The sequence below is a fragment of the Aegilops tauschii genome, chromosome 1, assembly GCF_002575655.3.
Source record: "Aegilops tauschii subsp. strangulata cultivar AL8/78 chromosome 1, Aet v6.0, whole genome shotgun sequence".
NCBI lineage: Eukaryota > Viridiplantae > Streptophyta > Magnoliopsida > Poales > Poaceae > Aegilops > Aegilops tauschii.
In genome coordinates this window covers 204378410-204398643 of record NC_053035.3, presented here as the reverse complement: position 1 = coordinate 204398643, position 20234 = coordinate 204378410, and the positions used below count along the sequence as shown (strand labels likewise).

Genomic DNA, 20234 nt, shown 5'->3' with positions numbered 1-20234 from the left:
CGGTTGAGGATCCCGGCAGCTCTTGTAGTGGCTGGGTGTGGTATTGCTGCGTCTAGCGCCTATGTATCTAGCCTTGGGTGTGTGCGTGAGTTGTGGTGGCGTGTGTTTGTATCAGATTGTGGTTGGTTGGTGCTTTATATATAAAGCGGGGCGAAAGCCTTTTTCGGTAAAAAAGAGGGTGCTAAAGCTTAAGAAACACATTATAAGATTAGAAAGAAATGTAAATATGGGGTGAAATAGGAGGTACCTCTCCATCAATCAAAAGCTGCATCGCCAAAATAACTGTTCTCAACCCAAAAGGTTGGGCGGAATATATGAATCTCCTTATATAGTGAAAACTTTCAGAAGACCAACTTATTATGAAATAAATCTGTTACATAGTGAGAAGAACGGAGATACCGGCGTGGATCCTAAATATGGTTTCCCGGAAATGGATTAAGAAAATTCCTTACAACACAGAACAGACAAGTTACATCAGAATTTGATAAGAGAGGCCGGGTAGACCAAACTTGACATGGGAGGAGTCCGTAAAGAGGGATCTGAAGGACTGGAGTATCACCAGCGAACTAGCCATGGACAGTGGTGCGTGGAAGCTTGCTATCCATGTGCCAGAATCATGAGTTAGTTGCGAGATCTTATGGGTTTCACCTCTAGCCTATCCCAACTTGTTTGGGACTAAAGGCTTGTTGTTGTTGTTGTTGTTGTTGTACAGAACTGACAAGTTACTGGTAACAGCGAATATGGATTTTCCTTCAGCCTACGGCGAACGTTTAGCAGCAGAAAAAGTCTACTTGACCCGCACAGGTTTGGAGCCGTGATAACATGACCCGTGAGGTTTTAAACCAGATAAATAACCAGCCCACCTTTGGAACAGGGCATGTTGTCCCGGCTCCAAACCTCATGGGATCAAGTAGACATTCTTTTTATCAGACACTTGCCGTTATAATGATGCTGTCGAGTGGAGATAGATAATACTAGTATATGCCTTCTGAATCAAAGGTTCAAACTCCTGCAAAGAGAAAGGATCCTGCTTTTAGAATGAACCTAATTCACATTTTATGCCTTGTATATTTTGATTCTCTTTTCTATGATTGGCAAAATAACAATACGTAAAACTAAAAATCACGAATTACTCCCTCTGTTCCTAAATATTTTTCTTTCTAGAGATTTCAACAAGTAGTCTAAGTGACTACATACGGAGCAAAATGAGTGAATCTACACTCTAAAATATGTCTATATACATACGTATGTGGAATATATACTAAGAGGGAACGACAAAACAATCTTCGGAGGCATATTTATATGATTTATGCAATACAATATTGAGCAAATATTCCCTGTAAACCCATCAAACATTCTTGGTTGCTTTTCTGTATATTTTCTTGTTTTCAGTTATATTTGTGCAGATTCATCTCTCAGTTTCGTAAAACCATTATACCAAGACTTTAAAATAACAGAGTTACGGAACAGTTGCCTTCATGTATGTTTGAAATTTGAACAAGCGAACATCATTCTTGTGTACTTACTGCCAATGCACATAAGAGCTAATGTTAAGAAATGCAGAGAGCACAGAAAACCCAACACTTCGGCCAAGCTAAAGATAGTTTTTCAATAAAAAAAAAAGAGGCAAGTCATTCTGCATAAAGTAAGATGAACAGGTCAATTTTAAGCTGTTTGATTAAGACCAACAATGATGCATAATGCCCTAAGTTATGAATCAGCATCAGCACAAAGCTAGAATTCAGAATTTCAGATTACCACATATCAACTGCAAATCTACCTATTGCATACATTGTATGTGTTTTTCTACCAGTGATTGAAGAGTCTAGGAAAATGTTAAACTTCTAAGGCTTAAGAGGAAGATCAAGAGGAGTTGCAGCCACTGTTCTATCTGCTGCACCAGCAGGCAAAGGTCTTATTCTTATTTTCCTTTCATCTATTACAGTTTCACCATTCTCATCCCCGACATCAGCTGGAAGTTTTGATACCGCAGTCTCTTCCTCTTGCTTGTCCCGAGGGAAATATAGCGGAAGCAATCTACATAATGCTTACCGTTGGCAAATGGAAGAAAAAATAAAATATTTTTTAGGGCTTCAGCTTAAGTACCTTTTGTATATCTCTGTATCAGAGTATCTGATGTGACAGGAAAACTCATGTGATGCATCTCATGATGTGTTGACAGAAAAGTTGATTAAGAGAGCTCCCCCCCCCCCCCCCCCCCCCCCCCGTTTCATTAATAAGAGAGTACTTTACAAGCAGTTAGGAAGGATATATAAGCTGCTAATCTCTACTCTCTACACACTCAATATGGCAGCCGGCCTATGCCTTGCTGTCCTAGAAAAAATAACAGAACTCCTGTTGCTGAGTCACTCCTACACCAAAAGTACTATACAATGTTTCTTGTATCATTCACAAGTGCAGCTTCATTTTGGAGGCTAGCTTCTGGATCTTTTCGACACAATCCTTGTCTAGAGTCGGCAAGATCCTTTTTTTAGCATTTCCCTGGAATTTAAGAAATGTAAGAAATGCAAATCAGTGGTGTTCCATATTGAGTTCAAAAAACTTATGGTATACAACATTCCGTTTAGAAGTGGGCCTGACCGTGTAGGCTTTCTTAAGATTTCTCCATTTATCCTAAACATTAGAAGATAGATTGGTATCAGTGTGGACCTAGGACAAAGAATTAAGGAGAGATTGGTGACAGTAAAATTATATGTTGGTAACATAGAACACATGTACCAAACATAAAATTTTGTATCTTTCACGGCGGAAAAATTATAGATGCATAGAAGATTAACAAAAAAAAGTATAAAATACAATAAATTAAAATGGTGTCACAAGCAAAGAAAACATCTAATAATGCATTTGCTTTAGGGTGCAATATACACCAATCTACCATACCTTAAGATTCATTGATGTTCGAACTGATCTTGAAAAGTTCTCATGTTTCAACTTCGTCCAATTTCCAACCCCAGATATATACAGAGCATCCACTAGTTTTTTCATCTCTTCGTATGTCCAGTGGTCATTGTTTTTTCTGTGCCCACATTTTTTGCCTTTACATGTAGAGCTCATGTCCTGAAAGCATGTCGCATTCTAGTAAACATAACCGACATAGTTATGAGCATTTTTCCATTGATGGATGGCTGATAATAAATCTGAGCTCAAAAGGTGCACAATGCAAAGACTGAATACATAAAGAAGTCGTTGCACACATACTAATTTGTTGAATTTCTACCTGATAATAAACATAATTCTTACCCCTAAATGGTTAGGCAGAAGGAAAGTTTGTTCCGTGTTTAACGACCATATTCCTCTCTTGCGTGCACTTCTCACGCGACTTCGGTGCCTCCAACCACTTTTCGGCATGTAATCTGAAGCATATAACATATGAATTTAACTACTTGAGACTGGCAAGTGATATATATCAACCTTCATAATTCGTACCTAGCAGGTCTACTATGAAGGTAGCACAAGCCCCCTCCTCCAGCGGCGTGGCGGCGAGCGCAAGCCTCATGCTTCTCCGGTGACAAGGCAGCGGGTGCCCTTTCCCTCCTCCCTTTCTCTTCTTGTCCTCCTCTCCTCCTCCACCTAGGGCCATGGTGACAGGGGCCTCCTCTTTCTCAGGAAGCGCCGTGGCCGGCGCAGATCTCCTCCTCCCCCTTATCTCCTTGGTTTCTGGTGACGCAGGCGCAAGTGTTTGTATCATGCCATGATCACTAGTTGGTGAATAAAATTCACATTCAATCTGCCAAGATGAAACATATTTTCAGTAACATTTGTCACATCATTTATTTAGCAAGTTATACTTTTACATGTGCCAAAATCATGCCTCATGAGTTAAATTCGCCTCCTTTATATAAGTAGGACTGCGTGCACCTGCAAGGAAAGCTTCATACATTGGTTTCAAAGTGGAAACCACGGATAAAACTTGCTTGCTTATGTAACAAAGTTTGGAATATACCGCAAGAAGTAAACATTGCACCTCCAAACAATTTTTCAATATCATGTTCATCTTGGGGTCCTTCTAAGACTGCTTGGAAGTCCATGGCGTCATAATCCAGATATGCTGAATAGACTTCAATCTCCGCCTGCCATCAAAACAATGAAATATACGTCGGTTTCGTCTGAGGATTTCGATGAGCCCACTGCAAACTCTATATATCCAAGTCAGATTCGATAAGATCTGAAGAACTTGGATCATGTATGAACTGTACTAGGCCACATATATTGCATCCAGTTAAACAGAAAGTTGATGAAACCAGGGAATTGGAATAATTAAGCTTCAGTACTTTGTATTGACCATTTTGATTGTGCTTAAAACTCTTCTTTCAGATAACTCATGAATCTTGAGTGAAATAACAAATTTACATATAGGGATTTGTTTTGTGCGCTCGATGAATGACAAACTGTACAGGTGGATGCCAGTCCAACACGACGCTTGTTGAGCAACACATCGTTCCCATTCTCAAAAAGAATAGCACAAAAAAAATTCTCAAAAAGAAAAACAAAAGAAAGAAACACCAGTTTTGCACAGAGAGTACTTGAAGCAAGAAAGCAAAAGAGTAAAAAGGCAAAGGAGAAGAAGCATGAACGCTAGGAAAGAACAATAATCTTCCACGGGAATGGATTTCTTCAGAGGCGATAAAGAAAATGGAGGGAAGCAAAGATGGGCCTTACCTGGGTCGGCGAATTCGAGCCCCCATCCAGAGGATCGGACAGCACGGGCACCCAAATCTCACCGTCTTCGGCCGGAAAGCTCCCCGTCCCTGACGACGCGCCCGCCTCCATTGCTGCTGCTGCCGCCGCGCTGTCAAAGAAATGGAAAGCTTATGAATGCAAGAATTTTGCCCCTGCAATCTGACCCCCCTCTGCATAAAAAAACGCAGTCTTTCGTGCAGAGAGACGCACAAAAAACCCGATCTTTTTCATCTCAGACCATGGATAAAGTAAAATTTCCACTTATAGAAATATCGGGGGGAAGAGGATGAGCAAGGCAGGGCGGGGACTGCAAGAGCAGGCATATCTTCTGGAGTGGCGAGAGGCGACAGCGCGAGACGCGAGAAGAGGCGAGAGGCTTGTTTAGTGCTGGAGCTCACCGTGGCCCGGCCGTGGAGGGTAGGAGGACGCGCGAAGGGAGGAAGATGAAGGCGAGAGCTTCCAGGGTGACAGTGTGCAACTCGAATCCCACCACGGGAGAAATTTTGAAGGGGAGCGTTTTCCTCCCCTTCTATATACCTGAGACCTCAAAGCAAGTTAATTGTTTTGAAACTAGGTGTGACATCCGGTGTAATATTCTTTTCGAGAGATTCACCGGATGTCTCATCTATTTTTTCATAAGTTTTAATTGATGTGACAAGTCATTAGATATGAAAGAATATTGATGCGACAAGTCATTGAAATATCATTGTATTTTATAGGTTGTTGTTGGATTACGTGCAGTCACATATTATAATGTTTAACTATAAATTCACTCCCATCTTTCCAAAATAACATTTAATAAATAGTACTCCCTCTGTTAAGTTGTATGGGTCAAATTCAAAAAAATTTACATCCAAGATAGATGATGGGTGGTGAAATAATTTCTCTAATTTGTAAAATACTCAATTAGTGTGCTTGTTTTTCTTTAAAGAATCATGTTACCGATGCATTAATTGTGGCGTATGTATGTATGACCACAAAATGACCAAGGACTTTTACATGCATCAGTGAATTTTCTTTTGATCATTGCTTGCGGCTATTTAATACACCTCAAAATCTGAACATGTGATGTGGAACAATGAAAATGACACAAACAAAAAAAAAACATAGGCCCTCTAAACCACAAGGAGGAAGTAACAACTTTATTTTCTCTTTTCTGTGTTAAATATGCTCTTGATAAATATTAATAGGACTTATACGACAGGAAAAGCTCTTGTGTGAAATAGACGAAAAATCAACCTACATTGTCCATATGAAGACTGAGAGCACTTGTTGTTTTGTAGCTTATAAGTGAAAATTATCGGTCTCCTCTAAAGTATAAAAACTTGCACTGAAACTTAGACATGAATATAGCGGGCCATCCTCGTGAAATCTATGGCATCCGTTTGTAATTCGATGGTTTATGTTAGTTTTCATGTAGTTTGCTATAAGCTCTGTTATCACCCCCAATAATGAAGAGAGCAAAAGTTTTTACTAACATTTTTTTTTACAAGTACTCTATCCGTCCCAAAATAAATGACTCAATTTTATACTTTTTTTTACTAAAGTTAATATAAAATTAAGTCACTTATTTTAAGATGGAGGGAGTATTTTACTGTTGCATGAAATCAGTTAAGAATTGTGCTACCATGCGACCAGCATCTAGCGCCACCACTCCCTCTGCTTGCCACTTTCCCTGCATATCACCGGCATCACCAACCGAGTAACCATGCATGGCTAGATCGCACGGTGCAAAACATGTTGTGCTGGACAACAACCTATCGAGCGTTCGCTCAATATTTACACGATTAGAATCTCGCTCAGTATTGAAAGTCCGCTCAATGTTTTCACGATTAGAATCTCGCTCCGTATTGAAATCTCGCTCAATATTCTAGAAGAGCCTTTTCAGTATTTTTCACGATTAAAATCACATAATTTTCACATGATAATACATGTCTTATTTATATCACAAGGATCATAGTATAAGCCACATATATACCGACCTGACAAAACTGAAAAAACAGTGAAACGCTAGTCTTTACACAAAGAAACACTAGTCAAGAAGTAAAATTACAATCAAGACCGAAGAAATCTCTGAGCTTGACACCAATGCCCGTTACCTGTCTCTAGCACCACCACAACAGCTACCATAGGAAAAAATGACGGATCACTGATGGAGCAAATTTTCGTCAGATCCCTCGATAAGGGTCCAAGCACAGCTGGAAGTCATGGATTGGAGGTCACACGAGGGGTTTATCCAGGTCTGGACCTCCTCAGAGTAATACCCTACCTCCTGCTGGTTTTGGTTATATATAATGGTGGGATACCTCGTGCGAGGGGTCACAATGGTGTTTGATGTTGCTACTGAGAGTTTCTCCTATATGAGGATAGATGATCAAGAGGAACCCTAGACCTCCCTTTATATAGACAGGAGATGTCTATGGTTTACATGCCGGATGCGATCTTCGGTGCCGCCACCCTCTAGCCTTGGGCATCAAGAAGGTCTTCTGGCCTCCTAGGGTTAGCGCCATACCATGGGTCTATTGGGCCCCCTTGTAGTTGGCGAGGCCGGGCTCCTTGGCATTTAGCCACCCACGGTACAGGACCCCGTCAGTAGCCCCCAAGCGTGGCGAAGGTCGCAGTGAGGGCCGCGAGACCTCCAGCGGGCTACTTCATCATCTTGCTTCTTAAGAGCTCGGATAGCCTCGGAGTACGGCGCACCGAAGGGATCGGTCACCCTTTCGGTTTGGACGCCGATTCGGTGTAGTCGGTGTCCGTCGCGAGTCCTTAAGAGAGGACCCAACCGTATATATCACCTTTATTCCCTGCAAAAAAAGGAGGGAAAGGAAAACCTTCCCAAGGCAACGGAAAAGGTGGTCCGTTCTGCTGGGGGTGGACGACGTCTCAGGTCCGGACGCCTCATAAGGAGAGGGAAACTGGGGTTTCAAAACCCTACCTCATTCCGTGTCACTCCTTGTTCGTCTCAAACTCTTCACCACACTGCCACTTTGTTTCCGCTGCTCCCGTTCTCCCGCCGCTGATGGCCAAGACGAGGAGTGAGAGTGAGTGAGTGAGTGAGTGAGTGAGTGAGTGAGTGAGTGAGAGAGAGAGAGAGAGAGAGAGAGAGGTCTCTGGCTCGGAGCCGCCTTCCAGGCCTGCCGGCGGGAAGAGAAAAAGGGGCGCTCCCAAGAAGGGTGCAAGATCAGGGCACGCAACACCCAAATCCACCGGAAAATGGTTCCCGTCCGTTGCAACGGAGGGTGAAATTAAGGGTTACAAGGACGACCTGTCCATGCCCGTAGATCTGACTTTTGAGGGTGCGCATCCCAAGTGGGAAGGTCCTGCTGGAACCCGTGCCAACGAGCATGTCTTATGCCCAGGGTACTTCGTGCGGGGGCTCGGCTTCCCGCTTCATCCTTTCGTGCGTGGCCTCCTCTATTTTCTTGGGTGTCAACTTCACCACATTCCGCCCAACAGGGTTCTGCATATCGCAAATTTTATCACCTTCTGTGAGTGCTACCTTGTGATAGCACCGCACTTTGACTTGTTCCGTTGTTTCTTCCGGGTCTGTGTTCAGTCGAATGAGAATGCCGTTTGCGACATCAGGGGAGCCATCCTGCAGCTCCGCCCCAACCCACCTTCTTCTCCTTTGACCTCCCAAAAAATCTGTTTGGGAGTGGCATAAGTCGTGGTTCTACATGGAGGGCCTCGTCGATGACCTGATAGTCTTCGCGAACGAGCCTCCCTAGAAGTTGCTCTCGTAGGCCCCGCTTTCGATGCCAACCCGGGAGGTCAAATTTCTCACGGAAGCCACCGCCCGCATGAAGAAAGGTGGGTTGACCGTTGGCCACATCGTGCGGACGTGGGTGGCACGCCGCGTCTCCCCCCTGCGGGCTCAGAGCTCCCTGATGTCCCAGTACACGGGGCCTATGGACCCCGCGCAGGTCTATCAGGAGGAGTTGGGTGCCGAGGCAATTGATGCGCTTCTCAGCGGCCTGGTTGGGCCCGAAGCCATTACGAGGTCTAACAAAGAGACCGTGCGGCCTTTTTCGGCCGTCCTCCTTCCTGGCAGCGTAAGCATCTTGTCTGTGGTTTTCTTGCTTGCTTCCGGGGTTTAGATGTTGAACCCCGCTCCTTGTTTTTTTAACAGGACTTCACTGCCTTCTAGACCTTTTGTTCCGAGCCTTTTATGATGGGCCAGTAGGTTAGCCCTGACATGTCCGCCCTCATGGTCATCGTCCCCTCCGGGCCCTCTCACGAAGAGGTCGGATCCTATCGGGGGAGGAAGCGGGCCTCAGAGGAGGCACAGACGGAGGCCTATGACGACCGGGAGGATGACGAGGACGGCCTCTCCTCGTCTAGTGGTTGTGGCAGCAACGGGAGAGGCAATGACAATGATGAAGAGAATGGCGACGGCAATGCCGACCTCGCCAAGGACGTCGAGGGCGACGAGGAGGCCGAGGACGTTGAGGAAGACGAGGATGTCGACGATAGAGAAGAGGTGGCCGTCGCCGCGTCATGTCAGCCCTTGAAAAGGCTTCGCCGCAACATCCGGGAGGAGACCCCATCCAACAGCGAGCCTCGTGGGGCGGGGGGGGGGGGCTTGAAGTCTCCCAACCCGCAGATCTCTCTGATCCGCCCAACACCAGTTCGGAGAAGGCATATGCCACCGATCACCCCGTAAGTCACTCCCGTTGTCCTTGAGCCTTTATTTGGACATCTGCTAGCTCCCTTGCTGACCTCCTAAGCTTGTTTTCAAGGTCGCTCCCCATGTCCCAACGGGGTCGTCTGCTGCGGGCGTGATTGCGGCTGCTCCCTTGTCCGCGCACCCAGGGACGCTGCCGTCTATGGAGGTCCCTTTGCCAATGGAGGGAATCCGGCCTCTGCGTGAGCATGGTGTTTCAGTTGTGAGCATTGTTGACCATTTGCGAGATCGAGTCTTTATGTAGGCCGTTTCTTGTTTTTTTTGGACAGGGACCCCTGTCGCTAGGGCCGTGGCTGGCTGCGAGATGGAGGATGCCCTTCGGGGCGGCACGAGCTCATCGGCCGCCCGCGTCCCGACCTCTCTGTCTAGTTCGGGCGTGCTGACCTTCCCCATGTCCAGCATGGCGGAGAATGTGGGGATCTCCATGGGAGGCCCGACCTGCGTGGCAGCCTTGTCTTCAAGCGCGCCGCCAAAGGTTGCCTCCTTTTTGCCTGGTCGGTATGCGTCGGAGGTCCCTCAGGAGATCGTCGCGCATTTCAAGGCTGATGACGGAGCACTGGGCGGGTTATGGGAGGCCCTCAGGGAGGTCGGCCAGGAGCTGGATCCCGGTTTCCATGTAAGTGATTGGAGTTCATATGATAGTAGTAGCCCCCGTGACCGAGGGCGGCGACATCTTGTTAGCCGGGCTTGGTTCCTGATACGTTTCCAATGTATCAATAATTTATGAAGTATTCATGACATGTTTACAACAATTTTATATGGTTTTGGTATGATTTGGATGGAACTAACCCGGATTGACGCTGTTTTTAGCAGAACTACCATGGTGTTGTTTTTTGTGCAGAAATAAAAGTTCTCCAAATGCAACGAAACTTTTTGACGATTTTTTTGGAACAAAAGAGGCACTTGAAGCTTCGTGGGAGGGCCAAAAGAGCCACGAGGTGGGCACAACTCACCAGGGCACGCCAGAGGGGCCTGGCTCGCACAGATGGGTTGTGCTCACCTCGAAGGTAATCTTCGCGTGAAACCAACGCCAAAATATCCTATAAGTAGAGAAACCCCCAGAAATAACCCTAGATGAGAAGTTCTGCCGCCGCAAGCCTTTGTAGCGACGGAAAAGCCGTTCCGGCACCCTGCCGGGGGGGGGGGGGAATCATCACCGGTGGCCATCTTCATCATCCTGGCGGCCACCATGATGAGGAGGGAGTAGTCCACCCTTGGGGCTGAGGGTTTGTACCAGTAGCTATGTGTTTAATCTCTCTCTCTCTCTCTCTCTCGTGTTCTTGAGTTGGCACGATATTGATGTATCGCGAGCTTTGTTAATATAGTTGGATCATATGGTGTTTCTCCCACTCTATCTTGTTGTGATGAATTGAGTTTTCCCTTTGATATTTCATTTTATCAGATTGAATACTTTTATGGATTTGAGAGCACTTGATGTATGTGTTTCTATGAATACCCGTGGTGACAATGGGGTATCTTATTGATTCACTTGATATGTGTTTTGGCACTCAACTCGCGGATTTCCGAGGTGACATTGGGGTAATCTATGCATAGGGGTTGATGCACGTTCTCGTCTTTGTTTCTCCGGTAGAAATCTTGGGGCACTCTTTGAGGTTCTTTGTCTTGGATTGAGTATTATGAATATGAAATCGTTTCATGCATATCATATAATCAACTCACGAATACTCGTGGTTACATTGGAGTATCTAGGTGACATTAGAGTTGGTTGATGTGTGTCATATGGTGTTATTTTAGTACGAACTCTTGGATAGATCGAATGGAAAGAATAACTTTGCGTTATTTTAGTACTTACTCTTGAATAGATCGAACAAAAAGAATAACTTTAAGGTGGTTTCGTACCCTACAAACAATTTCTTCTTATGTTCTCCGCTAGATAAGACTTTGGAGTGATTCTTCATCGCACGTTGAGGGATGGTTATATGATCCAATTATATTAGCATTGTTGAGAGATTGCACTAGCGAAAGTACGAACCCTAGGCCTCATTTCCAAGCACTGCAATATCGTTTGTGCTCCGTTTTATCAATTGCTACCTTGCTGTTTTTTATTGTTCCTATTACAAAAATCAATATCTACTATCATTACTACACTTGTATCACCATCTCTTCGCCGAACTAGTGCACCTATACAATTTCCCATTGTATTTAGTGTGTTGGGGACACAAGAGACTCTTTGTTATTTGGTTGCAGGGTTGTTTGAGGGAGACCATCTTCATCCTACGCCTCCCATGGATTGATAAACTTTAGGTCATCCACTTGAGGGAAAATTGCTACTGTCCTACAAAACTCTGCGCTTGGAGGCCCATCACGAGTCTACAAGAAGAAAGTTGCGTAGTAGACATCAAGATCTTTTCTAGCGCCGTTGCCGAGGAGGTGAGTGCTTGAATGTATATCTTTAGATCTTGCAATTGAATCTTTTAGTTTCTTGTTTTATCACTAGTTTGGTTTATAAAAGAAAACGACAAAAAATATGGAATTGAGGTGGCCTCATATTATTCATCTTTATCATGTCTTTCTTGAAAATGATGGAAAGGAAAATTGTGCTCAATTGATAGAAGAAGAATTAAATAAAATGCTTGGCATAAAATCTTTGAATGATGAGCATGATTACAATATTGCTAGTATGGATTCTTTGAATATCCATGATACTAGTGATATGCAAAGCCATAAGCTTGGGGATGCTATGTTTGATGGAAATGATATTTTTAGTCCCCCAAGTTTTGATGAGAAAATTTATTATGATGAAAGCATGCCTCCTATTTATGATGATTATATTGATGAAAGTGGATTTGGAGAGGTCATGACTTTATTTAATGATGATTCCACTATTTTGGAAGAGGTTTCAATTGAGTGTGAAAACAAAGTTGTTATCTATGATGATTATGGTGATGACATGTATGTTATAAAGAATAATGATAACCATGAAACTTGTCATCATGATTTTAATTTTCAATCCCATGATAGTTATTTTGTTGAGTTTGTTCCCACTACTATTCATGAGAATAAGTTTGCTTATGCGGAGAGTAATAAAATTTATATGCTTGTGGATCATGAAAAGAATGCTTTATGTGATAGTTATATTGTTGAATTCATTCATGATGCTACTGAAAATTATTATGAGAAAGGAACATATGCTTGTAGGCTTCTCACTAATATCAAATTTCCTATCTTTATGTTGAAAGTTTTGAAGTTAGCTTGTTTTGCCTTCCTATGCTAGTTGATTATTGCTCCCATAAATTATTTGCTCATAAAATCTCTATGCATAGGAAGTGGGTTAGACTTAAATGTGCTAGTCATATGCTTCATGATGATCCCTTTATGTTTCAATTCTTATCTTTTATGTGAGCATCATTGAAATCATCATGCTTAGCTAAAAAGGCATTAAAGGAAAGCGCTTGTTGGGAGACAACCCAACATTTCCCCCTACTGTTTTTGTGTGTTCACATGATTAAGCTATAGTAGTAATCATGTTTTATATGTTTTGTTTCAATAAAGTACCAAGTAAAGCCTTTGGGATAGTGTGGATGATAGTTGACTTGATTCTGTGCAAAAATAGAAACATTTGCTTCCAGTAAAAGAATTGTTAAAATTCACTGGAGCGTGATAAAATTCTTAATTTTTGATACATGATTGATATACAAATTGTCTACGTTTTCCTAATTTTTTTAGAAGTTTTGGAGTAACAGAAGTATGGTAATTGTTCACATCATTATAGACTGTTCTGTTTTTGAAAACTTATGTTTTCAATGCATAGTTTGCTTGTTTTCTAGTTTCTATGGCTTATATCGCTCAATATAAATTGTGGAAATTATAAGGTACAGTAGGCATTGTGTGAGAACAATTATGAATCTTGTCTTTGACAGTACCAAAGTGAATGAGTTGCTCTTTATCATACTAACTGATCTCACGAAGTTCCGTTAAGTTTTGTGTGATTGAAGTTTTCAAGTTTTGGGTGTGATACCGATATGAGGAGAATAAGGAGTGAAAAGACCCTCTTGGGATGCCCAAGGCACCCCAGGGTAATATTCAAGGAAGATCCAAGCAACTAAGCTTGGGGATGCCCCTGAAGGCATCCCCTCTTTCGTCTTCAACATTATCGGTAACCTCACTTGGGGCTATATATTAATTTGTCACATGATATGTGTTTTGCTTACAGTGTCATTTTATTTTGTTGATATTTGCTTTCTGTTATTTAGAATAATGTTTTGCATCTTTTATTTCAATAAAAGTGGCAATGATAGCGTTTACCATGCTTATTTTGCAAGTCTACATGTAGCTGTTTCAAAACAGAAAGTTTATCATTGTTGCGAAAATTCCCGAGAAAAGTCAGAATGTGACAAAATGTTGATTTTTTTTGCACAATAAGCTATGATGAATTTTATATAGTGTGTTAAATTTTCAGAATTTTTGGAGTTAGAGAAGTATGAATCTTCTTGCATTCTTTGCAGACTGTCCTGTTTAGACAGATTGTTGTTATGTTTGCATTGTTTGCATATGTTTGCTTGTTTAATTATTCTATTTGAGGATAGAAGTATTAAATATGCAGAGGCATTTAGTATGCAATGTTAAATAATAATTTTAGTGATTTGTTACAGTAGAGAATGATAAGGTTATTGCATTAATTTATACTAAGTTATCTCACGAGTTCTTGTTGAGTTTTGTGTGGATGAAGTTTTTGAGATTTAGGGAAACCGTGATATGAGAGGAATGAAGAAGACACGAGAGCTCAATCTTGGGGATTCCCAAGGCATCCCAAGTTAATATTCCAAGAAGTCTCAAGCATCTATGCTTGGGGTTTCCCCGGTAGGCATCCCACCTTTCTTCGTCAACAATTATCGGTTAGCCTCGGTTGAGCCTAAGTTTTTGCTTCTTCACATGATGTGTGCTATTCTTGGAATGTCATTTTTTTGCTTGCAGTTTTAATAAGATACTTATATCCGAAAGTTTTTAAATAAAAGAGAGTCCTCAAATAGCTACCCATTTACATGACTACTCGTTTGATCTTCACTTATATCTTTTTGAAGTAGTTTGTCATTTACTCTCATGCTTCACTTATATCCTATGAGTAAATTTTTGAATGAATTGAATGTCATGAAGTTTAAATTATATGTTCATATCATGCCTAGTAGTAGCTTCACATTGGGTTTAGAAAGTGAAATATTTTGAAGCTTGACAATCACAATATTGGTCATACAAGCAATTCATGAATGATTAGTATAAGAGAACTTTCACATATAAATATATTATCTTGGACATCTTCTATGATTGTGAATACCCATTAATTATTTTCAAACTTGAGAAAATTAGTTGAAGTTGGACAAGGAAGACAATGTAATGAGTTATGGTCGTGTATATTTGCATAGAAGTTATATTGTTATGGATCCTCCAACATGTGGTGTTTTCTTAGGATCTTTTGCTAGCCAAAAATTCGTACTAAGTAGAGATACTACGTGTGCATCCCAAAACCCTTAAACCCAGTTTCTTGCCATGAGTGTCCACCATACCTACCTATGGATTGAATAAGCGCCCTCAAGTAAGTTATCATCGGTGCATAAAGCAATAAAAATTGCTCCTAAATATGTTTGATTTTTATTGTAAGGGAACATTGAGTGTTGTACGAACTTGTGATGGCAAAGTAATAAAAGTGATAGACTACATAATAAAGGTTGCTATCATAAGGGGCAATATAACGTGACGTTCCTTTGCATTAAGGCCTTAGGCATCCAAAAATAAAAAGCTCATGACAACCTCTGCTTCCCTCTGCGAAGGGCCTATCTTTTACTTTTCAGTATTTACTTTTATGCAAGAGTCAATAGTATGCATTCTCATTTAAACCTCAATTATCCTCTAGTTGGCAAGCAAAGATCTAGGCACATATGGCTATTAAAATATATTTGATCATGATTTATTATTGTTGACAATTATCTCTATGATAAATGAGTTGGGAGGCGAAACATTAAGCCACTATCTTTGTCTGTGTTCGATGGATGCCATTAGTTCTAAAAATATGCTTTGAATACTAGCAATCAAAGAAGACTATATGATGATTGAGTATGTGGAGCTCTTACTTAGACTCTGTTGAATAAGTTGAATTGCAATTGGTTGGTGTCTAAGAATATAGGTTGTTTAGTTTTAAGAGAATTCATTGTTTGAACCTTAACATGTGAATTGGTTGCTACTTTAACATGAGAAGTTTTATGAGAAATAATTGTTGTTATGATGCTAGGAAAAGTGATTGAAATTATCATTGATCAAATTTATGCACTTTGCTAGCATTCACACTTCATAAATTATTCCTTTTATCATTTACCTACTCGACGATGAGTAGGAATTAAGCTCGGGGATGCTGATACGTCTCCAACGTATCGATAATTTATGAAGTATTCATGTCATGTTTACAACAATTTTATATGATTTTAGTATGATTTGGATGGAACTAACCCGGACTGACGTTGTTTTCAGCAGAACTACCGCGGTGTTGTTTTTTGTGCAGAAATAAAAGTTCTCCAAATGCAATGAAACTTTTTGACATTTTTTAGAACAAAAGAGGCACTAGAAGCTTTGTGGGAGGGCTGGAAGAGGCACGAGGTGGGCACACCAGAGGGGCCTGGCTCATCTAGATGAGTTGTGCTCACCTCGAGGCCCATCTTTGCGTGAAACCAACGTAAAAAATCCTATAAATAGAGAAACCCCCAGAAATAACCCTATATCAGAAGTTCCGCTGCCGCAAGCCTCTGTAACCATGAAAAACCAATCTAGACCCCATTTCGGCATCCTACCGGAGGGGGAAATCATCATCGGTGGCCATCTTCATCATCCCGGCGGCCACCATGATGAGGAGGGAGTAGTCCACCCATGGGGCTGAGGGTTTGTACCAGTAGCTATGTGTTTAATCTCTCTCTCTCTCTCCCTCTCTCTCTCGTGCTCTTGAGTTGGCACGATCTTGATGTATCGCAAGCTTTGTTAATATAGTTGGATCATATGGTGTTTCTCCCTCTCTATCTTGTTGTGATGAATTGAGTTTTCCCTTTGAGATTTTGTTTTATTGGATTGAATACTTTTATGGATTTGAGAGCACTTGATATATGTTTTAGCACTCAACTCGCGGATCCCCGAGGTGACATTGGGGTAATCTATGCATAGGGGTTGATGCACGTTCTCATCTTTATTTCTCCTGTAGAAATCTTGGGGCACTCTTTGAGGTTCTTTGTGTTGGATTGAGTATTATGAATATAAAATTGTTTGATGCATATCGTATAATCAAGTCATGGATACTCGTGGTGACATTGGAGTATCTAGGTGACATTAGAGTCGCTTGATGTGTATCATATGGTGTTATTTTAGTACGAACTCTCCGATAGATCGAACAGAAAGAATAACTTTGTGTTATTTTAGTATGAACTCTTGAATAGATCGAATGGAAAGAATAACTTTAAGGTGTTTTCGTACCCTACAAACAATTTCTTCTTATGTTCTCCACTAAATAAGAACTTTGGAGTGATTCTTCATCGCACGTTGAGGGGTGGTTATATGATCCAATTATATTAGCATTGTTGAGAGATTGCACTAGAGAAAGTACGGGCCCTATGCCTCATTTTCAAGCATTGCAATACTGTTTGCGCTCCGTTTTATGAATTGGTACCCTGCTGTTTTTTATTGTTCCTATTACAAATATCAATATCTACTATCATTACTACACTTGTATCACCATCTCTTCATCGAACTAGTGCACCTATACAATTTCCCATTGTATTTGGTGTGTTGGGGACACATGAGACTCTTTGTTATTTGGTTGCAGGGTTGTTTGAGAGAGACCATCTTCATCCTACGCCTCCCACAGATTGATAAACCTTAGGTCATCCACTTGAGGGAGAATTGCTACTGTCCTACAAAACTGTACGCTTGGAGGCCCAACACGAGTCTACAAGAATAAAGTTGCGTAGTAGACATCAGTTCCCTAGGAGGTCTAAATCCGCTTTACCTGCTTGTGATATCAGGTGATATCTAAGGTGAACTGTGGCCGTGAGGCGAAGGTCGCCGAGCAAGAATTATTCTCAAATGTAGGCGCACCAAGCAGACCAGGGTCGTGTCGTGGTGGTCGCGTGTGTCGTACGGACGCTAGCACCAACCCCCTCCCTCCCCCGCCGCCCCCAAAAAAGAAGGACGTCAAAAAAAGTTCGCGCTTCCATGTTTCGGATTGAAATATCTGGCAGCCCCATTTCCAGCCCTGCAAAATCTCCCTTCTCCCTTGTCTCCTTCCGCGCCCAGAGCACTGAAATCCCTAATTCGCCGCCAACCCAAGAAAAATTCGAATCGCCCCTTGTCTCGTATCTTTCTCCACCTCTGTGCCGGACGACGATGATGAAGACGATGGTTGTGCTTCACCACCGCACCGGTGCTGCCTCATCTACACCCTCATCCACCGCACCGAGTGGTCCACCGACAAACTCGGCCGCCACAGCCGACGTGCCTCACAGACACCGACTTCCATCACATCAGGTGCGCTTCACCGACGTTGTCTCCCACCTCACCGGGGCTACTTTATCGAGCACATCGTCGACCTCCACCCCTCGAGGCAGTTGATGCTTCACAGCATCGTAGCGCCCCATTCCCGCTCAAGATATGCATCTGTACGCGGCCAGCCAACGCTAGCGCATCATCCTCAACGGCTCTGAAGTGACTCGCACTCTAGGCGAGCATGCCCAAACGTTGGCCCGAAATAGGTATCCACATATCACTTCCATGTGCATTGTTCCGACGATGTCTGGATATCCTTGTACTGTTATCTTATGTTACACGCCTATGCAACTCTGACTTTAACTCTTATTTCTTCAGGAGATATCATCTGAAACAAGCAAAACCATTTTTTAGCGAAGCATGATAGTGCTACGGGATCTGGTACACATCCTGCATGCCGGTATAACCTTATATGTACCTGTCCTCGGGTACAACAGCAAAGTCAATTCCTCTCATTTGATCAACCATTCGCCGTGCCAAAAATGCAGTGGGGGATGCAACGAGCACAGGGCCTACACATCCAAGCAAGTGGTAACATGGACCTGTACATGGAACATCCCAAGCGCAAGCAGAGCTGCAGCGAGCCTGTACAACAAGCTAGTGTAAGTCCCTGCATTTCATTTAATTCGTACTGCCCTGCGGGTATGATTTGTGTGCAGTGGCGGATCCACAAATTCAAGTTACCAGGGGCGAAAATTTAACTTAAAATATACGAGGGCACTTGCACTCCGGAAATCAACATAACTTAAGAAATGTGAAGCTACATGCACTTTGAAAACCATCTAATGATCCAAAGTAGTTCCAGACTATAAACCACTAGATGATGTAAGCACCAAAAAACACAAAATACAACATGATGGACAAGGACTACTAACATGGACTCTACCTGCTTGAATTATTCGTTCACTGGCCAAAAATATCCAAGTCTAAGTGCACCTATAACTAGTGCACAAACTGCATATCAATATATCTATCTTGCACAAATATGCCAACAGTTTGAAACAACAGATTAGAAAATTATTTATGCTAGGTTGTCATGATACGGGAACGTTGTGGTAGATGGCCTCGACGTTTCCTCAAGCCATGAAAATGTACTATAATTTTCTTGTCATCAATTCCTGCAAATCTCTCTCTCTCTCTCTCTCTCAACATAGCAGATCATCATTACACACTAAATCCTTCAATGGGAGCTTGCAAAATGCTTGCATTAGATCCCTCATTAGACACTATATGTTCATCACCAGGAGCTTGTAAAATGTTTGCATCAAATCCTTCATTACCAGTCTGTTCATTAGACACTTCAGGCTCAAGAACAATATGAGCTTGTATGTTTGCACCGGAAACTTGATTAGTCACATTAGGTTCAGTAAGTTCAGTATTGATTGGGGGAGTTATAACATAAGGAGAATTTGGTTTCATTTTCTTGTAGATTCCCTACATACAAGCAGTTATACAACACCATCAGGTTTAACTAATGGCCAGAAATTGAACAATTGAATTAGATATAATTAGGGATGTGATGTACCTGCTCGTTGCGCATGCTGCTCTTGCAAGCTATGACTGTCCATTTACGCAAGCTCGATGCCATGCCTGTGCTGCCGCCGCTGCGTCCCACGCAGGCTACACCCAGGGTTGGATCTTCATCTTCTTATCCTTCCATTCGCTTGAAGTTCGGCGAACGGCGTCCAACGAGGGCACGTGGAAGAGCTCTGTCGATCTGGCCAGCGGCGGCTAGGTTAGGAGCGAACCAGACTGGAGGCTGGAGCGAATGAATTGGGGATTTTTCCTGCTGTCGATCGATATGGGAGGCGCTCATTTGGGCCGCGAGCCTGCTATAGGGCCGGCCTTGCACTTACGTTATCGGCCCATCCAAATTGAAATGTTTTTCTTCATTTTTACATTGCCCGTTTGTGCGCTGGGATGAACAAAACTAGCCTGGGCTAACCTGGATGACTGAAACTAGGTGCGCACTTTCCAGCCACCTGAGGCGGTCGCCCATTCCAGCCCCTATGGTGGCACCGCCCCTTTTTGCGTGTATGATTGGGGTAGTGAAAAACATTCCAGTGGCACTTTTGATTTACCCACGGAATGGTTGAATTGCTTGTTTCTATGAACTGAGTTTGCCAATAATGTGAAGGATGCTAGTCTTTTCATCCTATTGTTGATTGCTTAGATCTCGATATGCCAAATGTAATTGCATGAAATATACAGTAAAAGCTAGTGTGATGTGTGTTGCTACAACTAGTCTGACAACCCGTCCTCATATAACATATCAAGGACACACCATCTTATCAGATTAACCATTCGACTTACC

The 20234-nt window shown here is 42.5% G+C and overlaps 1 protein-coding gene across 6 annotated transcripts; it reads right to left on the bottom strand.

Moving 5' to 3' along the window:
• Positions 1–2248: 2248 nt before the first annotated feature.
• Positions 2249–5808, bottom strand: LOC109778885 (uncharacterized). Of its 6 annotated transcripts, XM_045233781.2 has the most exons (9): positions 5100–5298; positions 4681–4810; positions 3965–4091; positions 3833–3879; positions 3448–3748; positions 3262–3374; positions 2902–3096; positions 2602–2634; positions 2249–2502 (listed from the first exon to the last, which is right to left on the bottom strand). In XM_045233781.2, exons 2-9 carry the CDS (start codon positions 4789–4791, stop codon positions 2410–2412), a joined length of 1020 nt encoding a protein of 339 aa, XP_045089716.1. In that variant the 5' UTR covers positions 4792–4810; positions 5100–5298; the 3' UTR covers positions 2249–2409. The 6 variants fall into 6 exon arrangements, with proteins under 6 accessions (XP_045089716.1, XP_045089719.1, XP_045089713.1 ...); XM_045233784.2 differs by having other exon boundaries at positions 3986–4091; positions 4681–5807; XM_045233778.2 differs by having other exon boundaries at positions 4681–5294.
• Positions 5809–20234: the final 14426 nt, after the last annotated feature.

Coding starts and splice junctions, on each gene's coding strand:
- LOC109778885 (XM_045233781.2), bottom strand. CDS start 4,791: ATGGAGGCGGGCGCGTCGTCAGGGACGGGGAGCTTTCCGGCCGAAGAC. Junction 3,749..3,832: donor AGGCGAATTTAACTCATGAG/GCATGATTTTGG, acceptor TCATCTTGGCAG/ATTGAATGTGAATTTTATTC. Junction 2,635..2,901: donor GAACATCAATGAATCTTAAG/GTATGGTAGATT, acceptor TCTAATGTTTAG/GATAAATGGAGAAATCTTAA.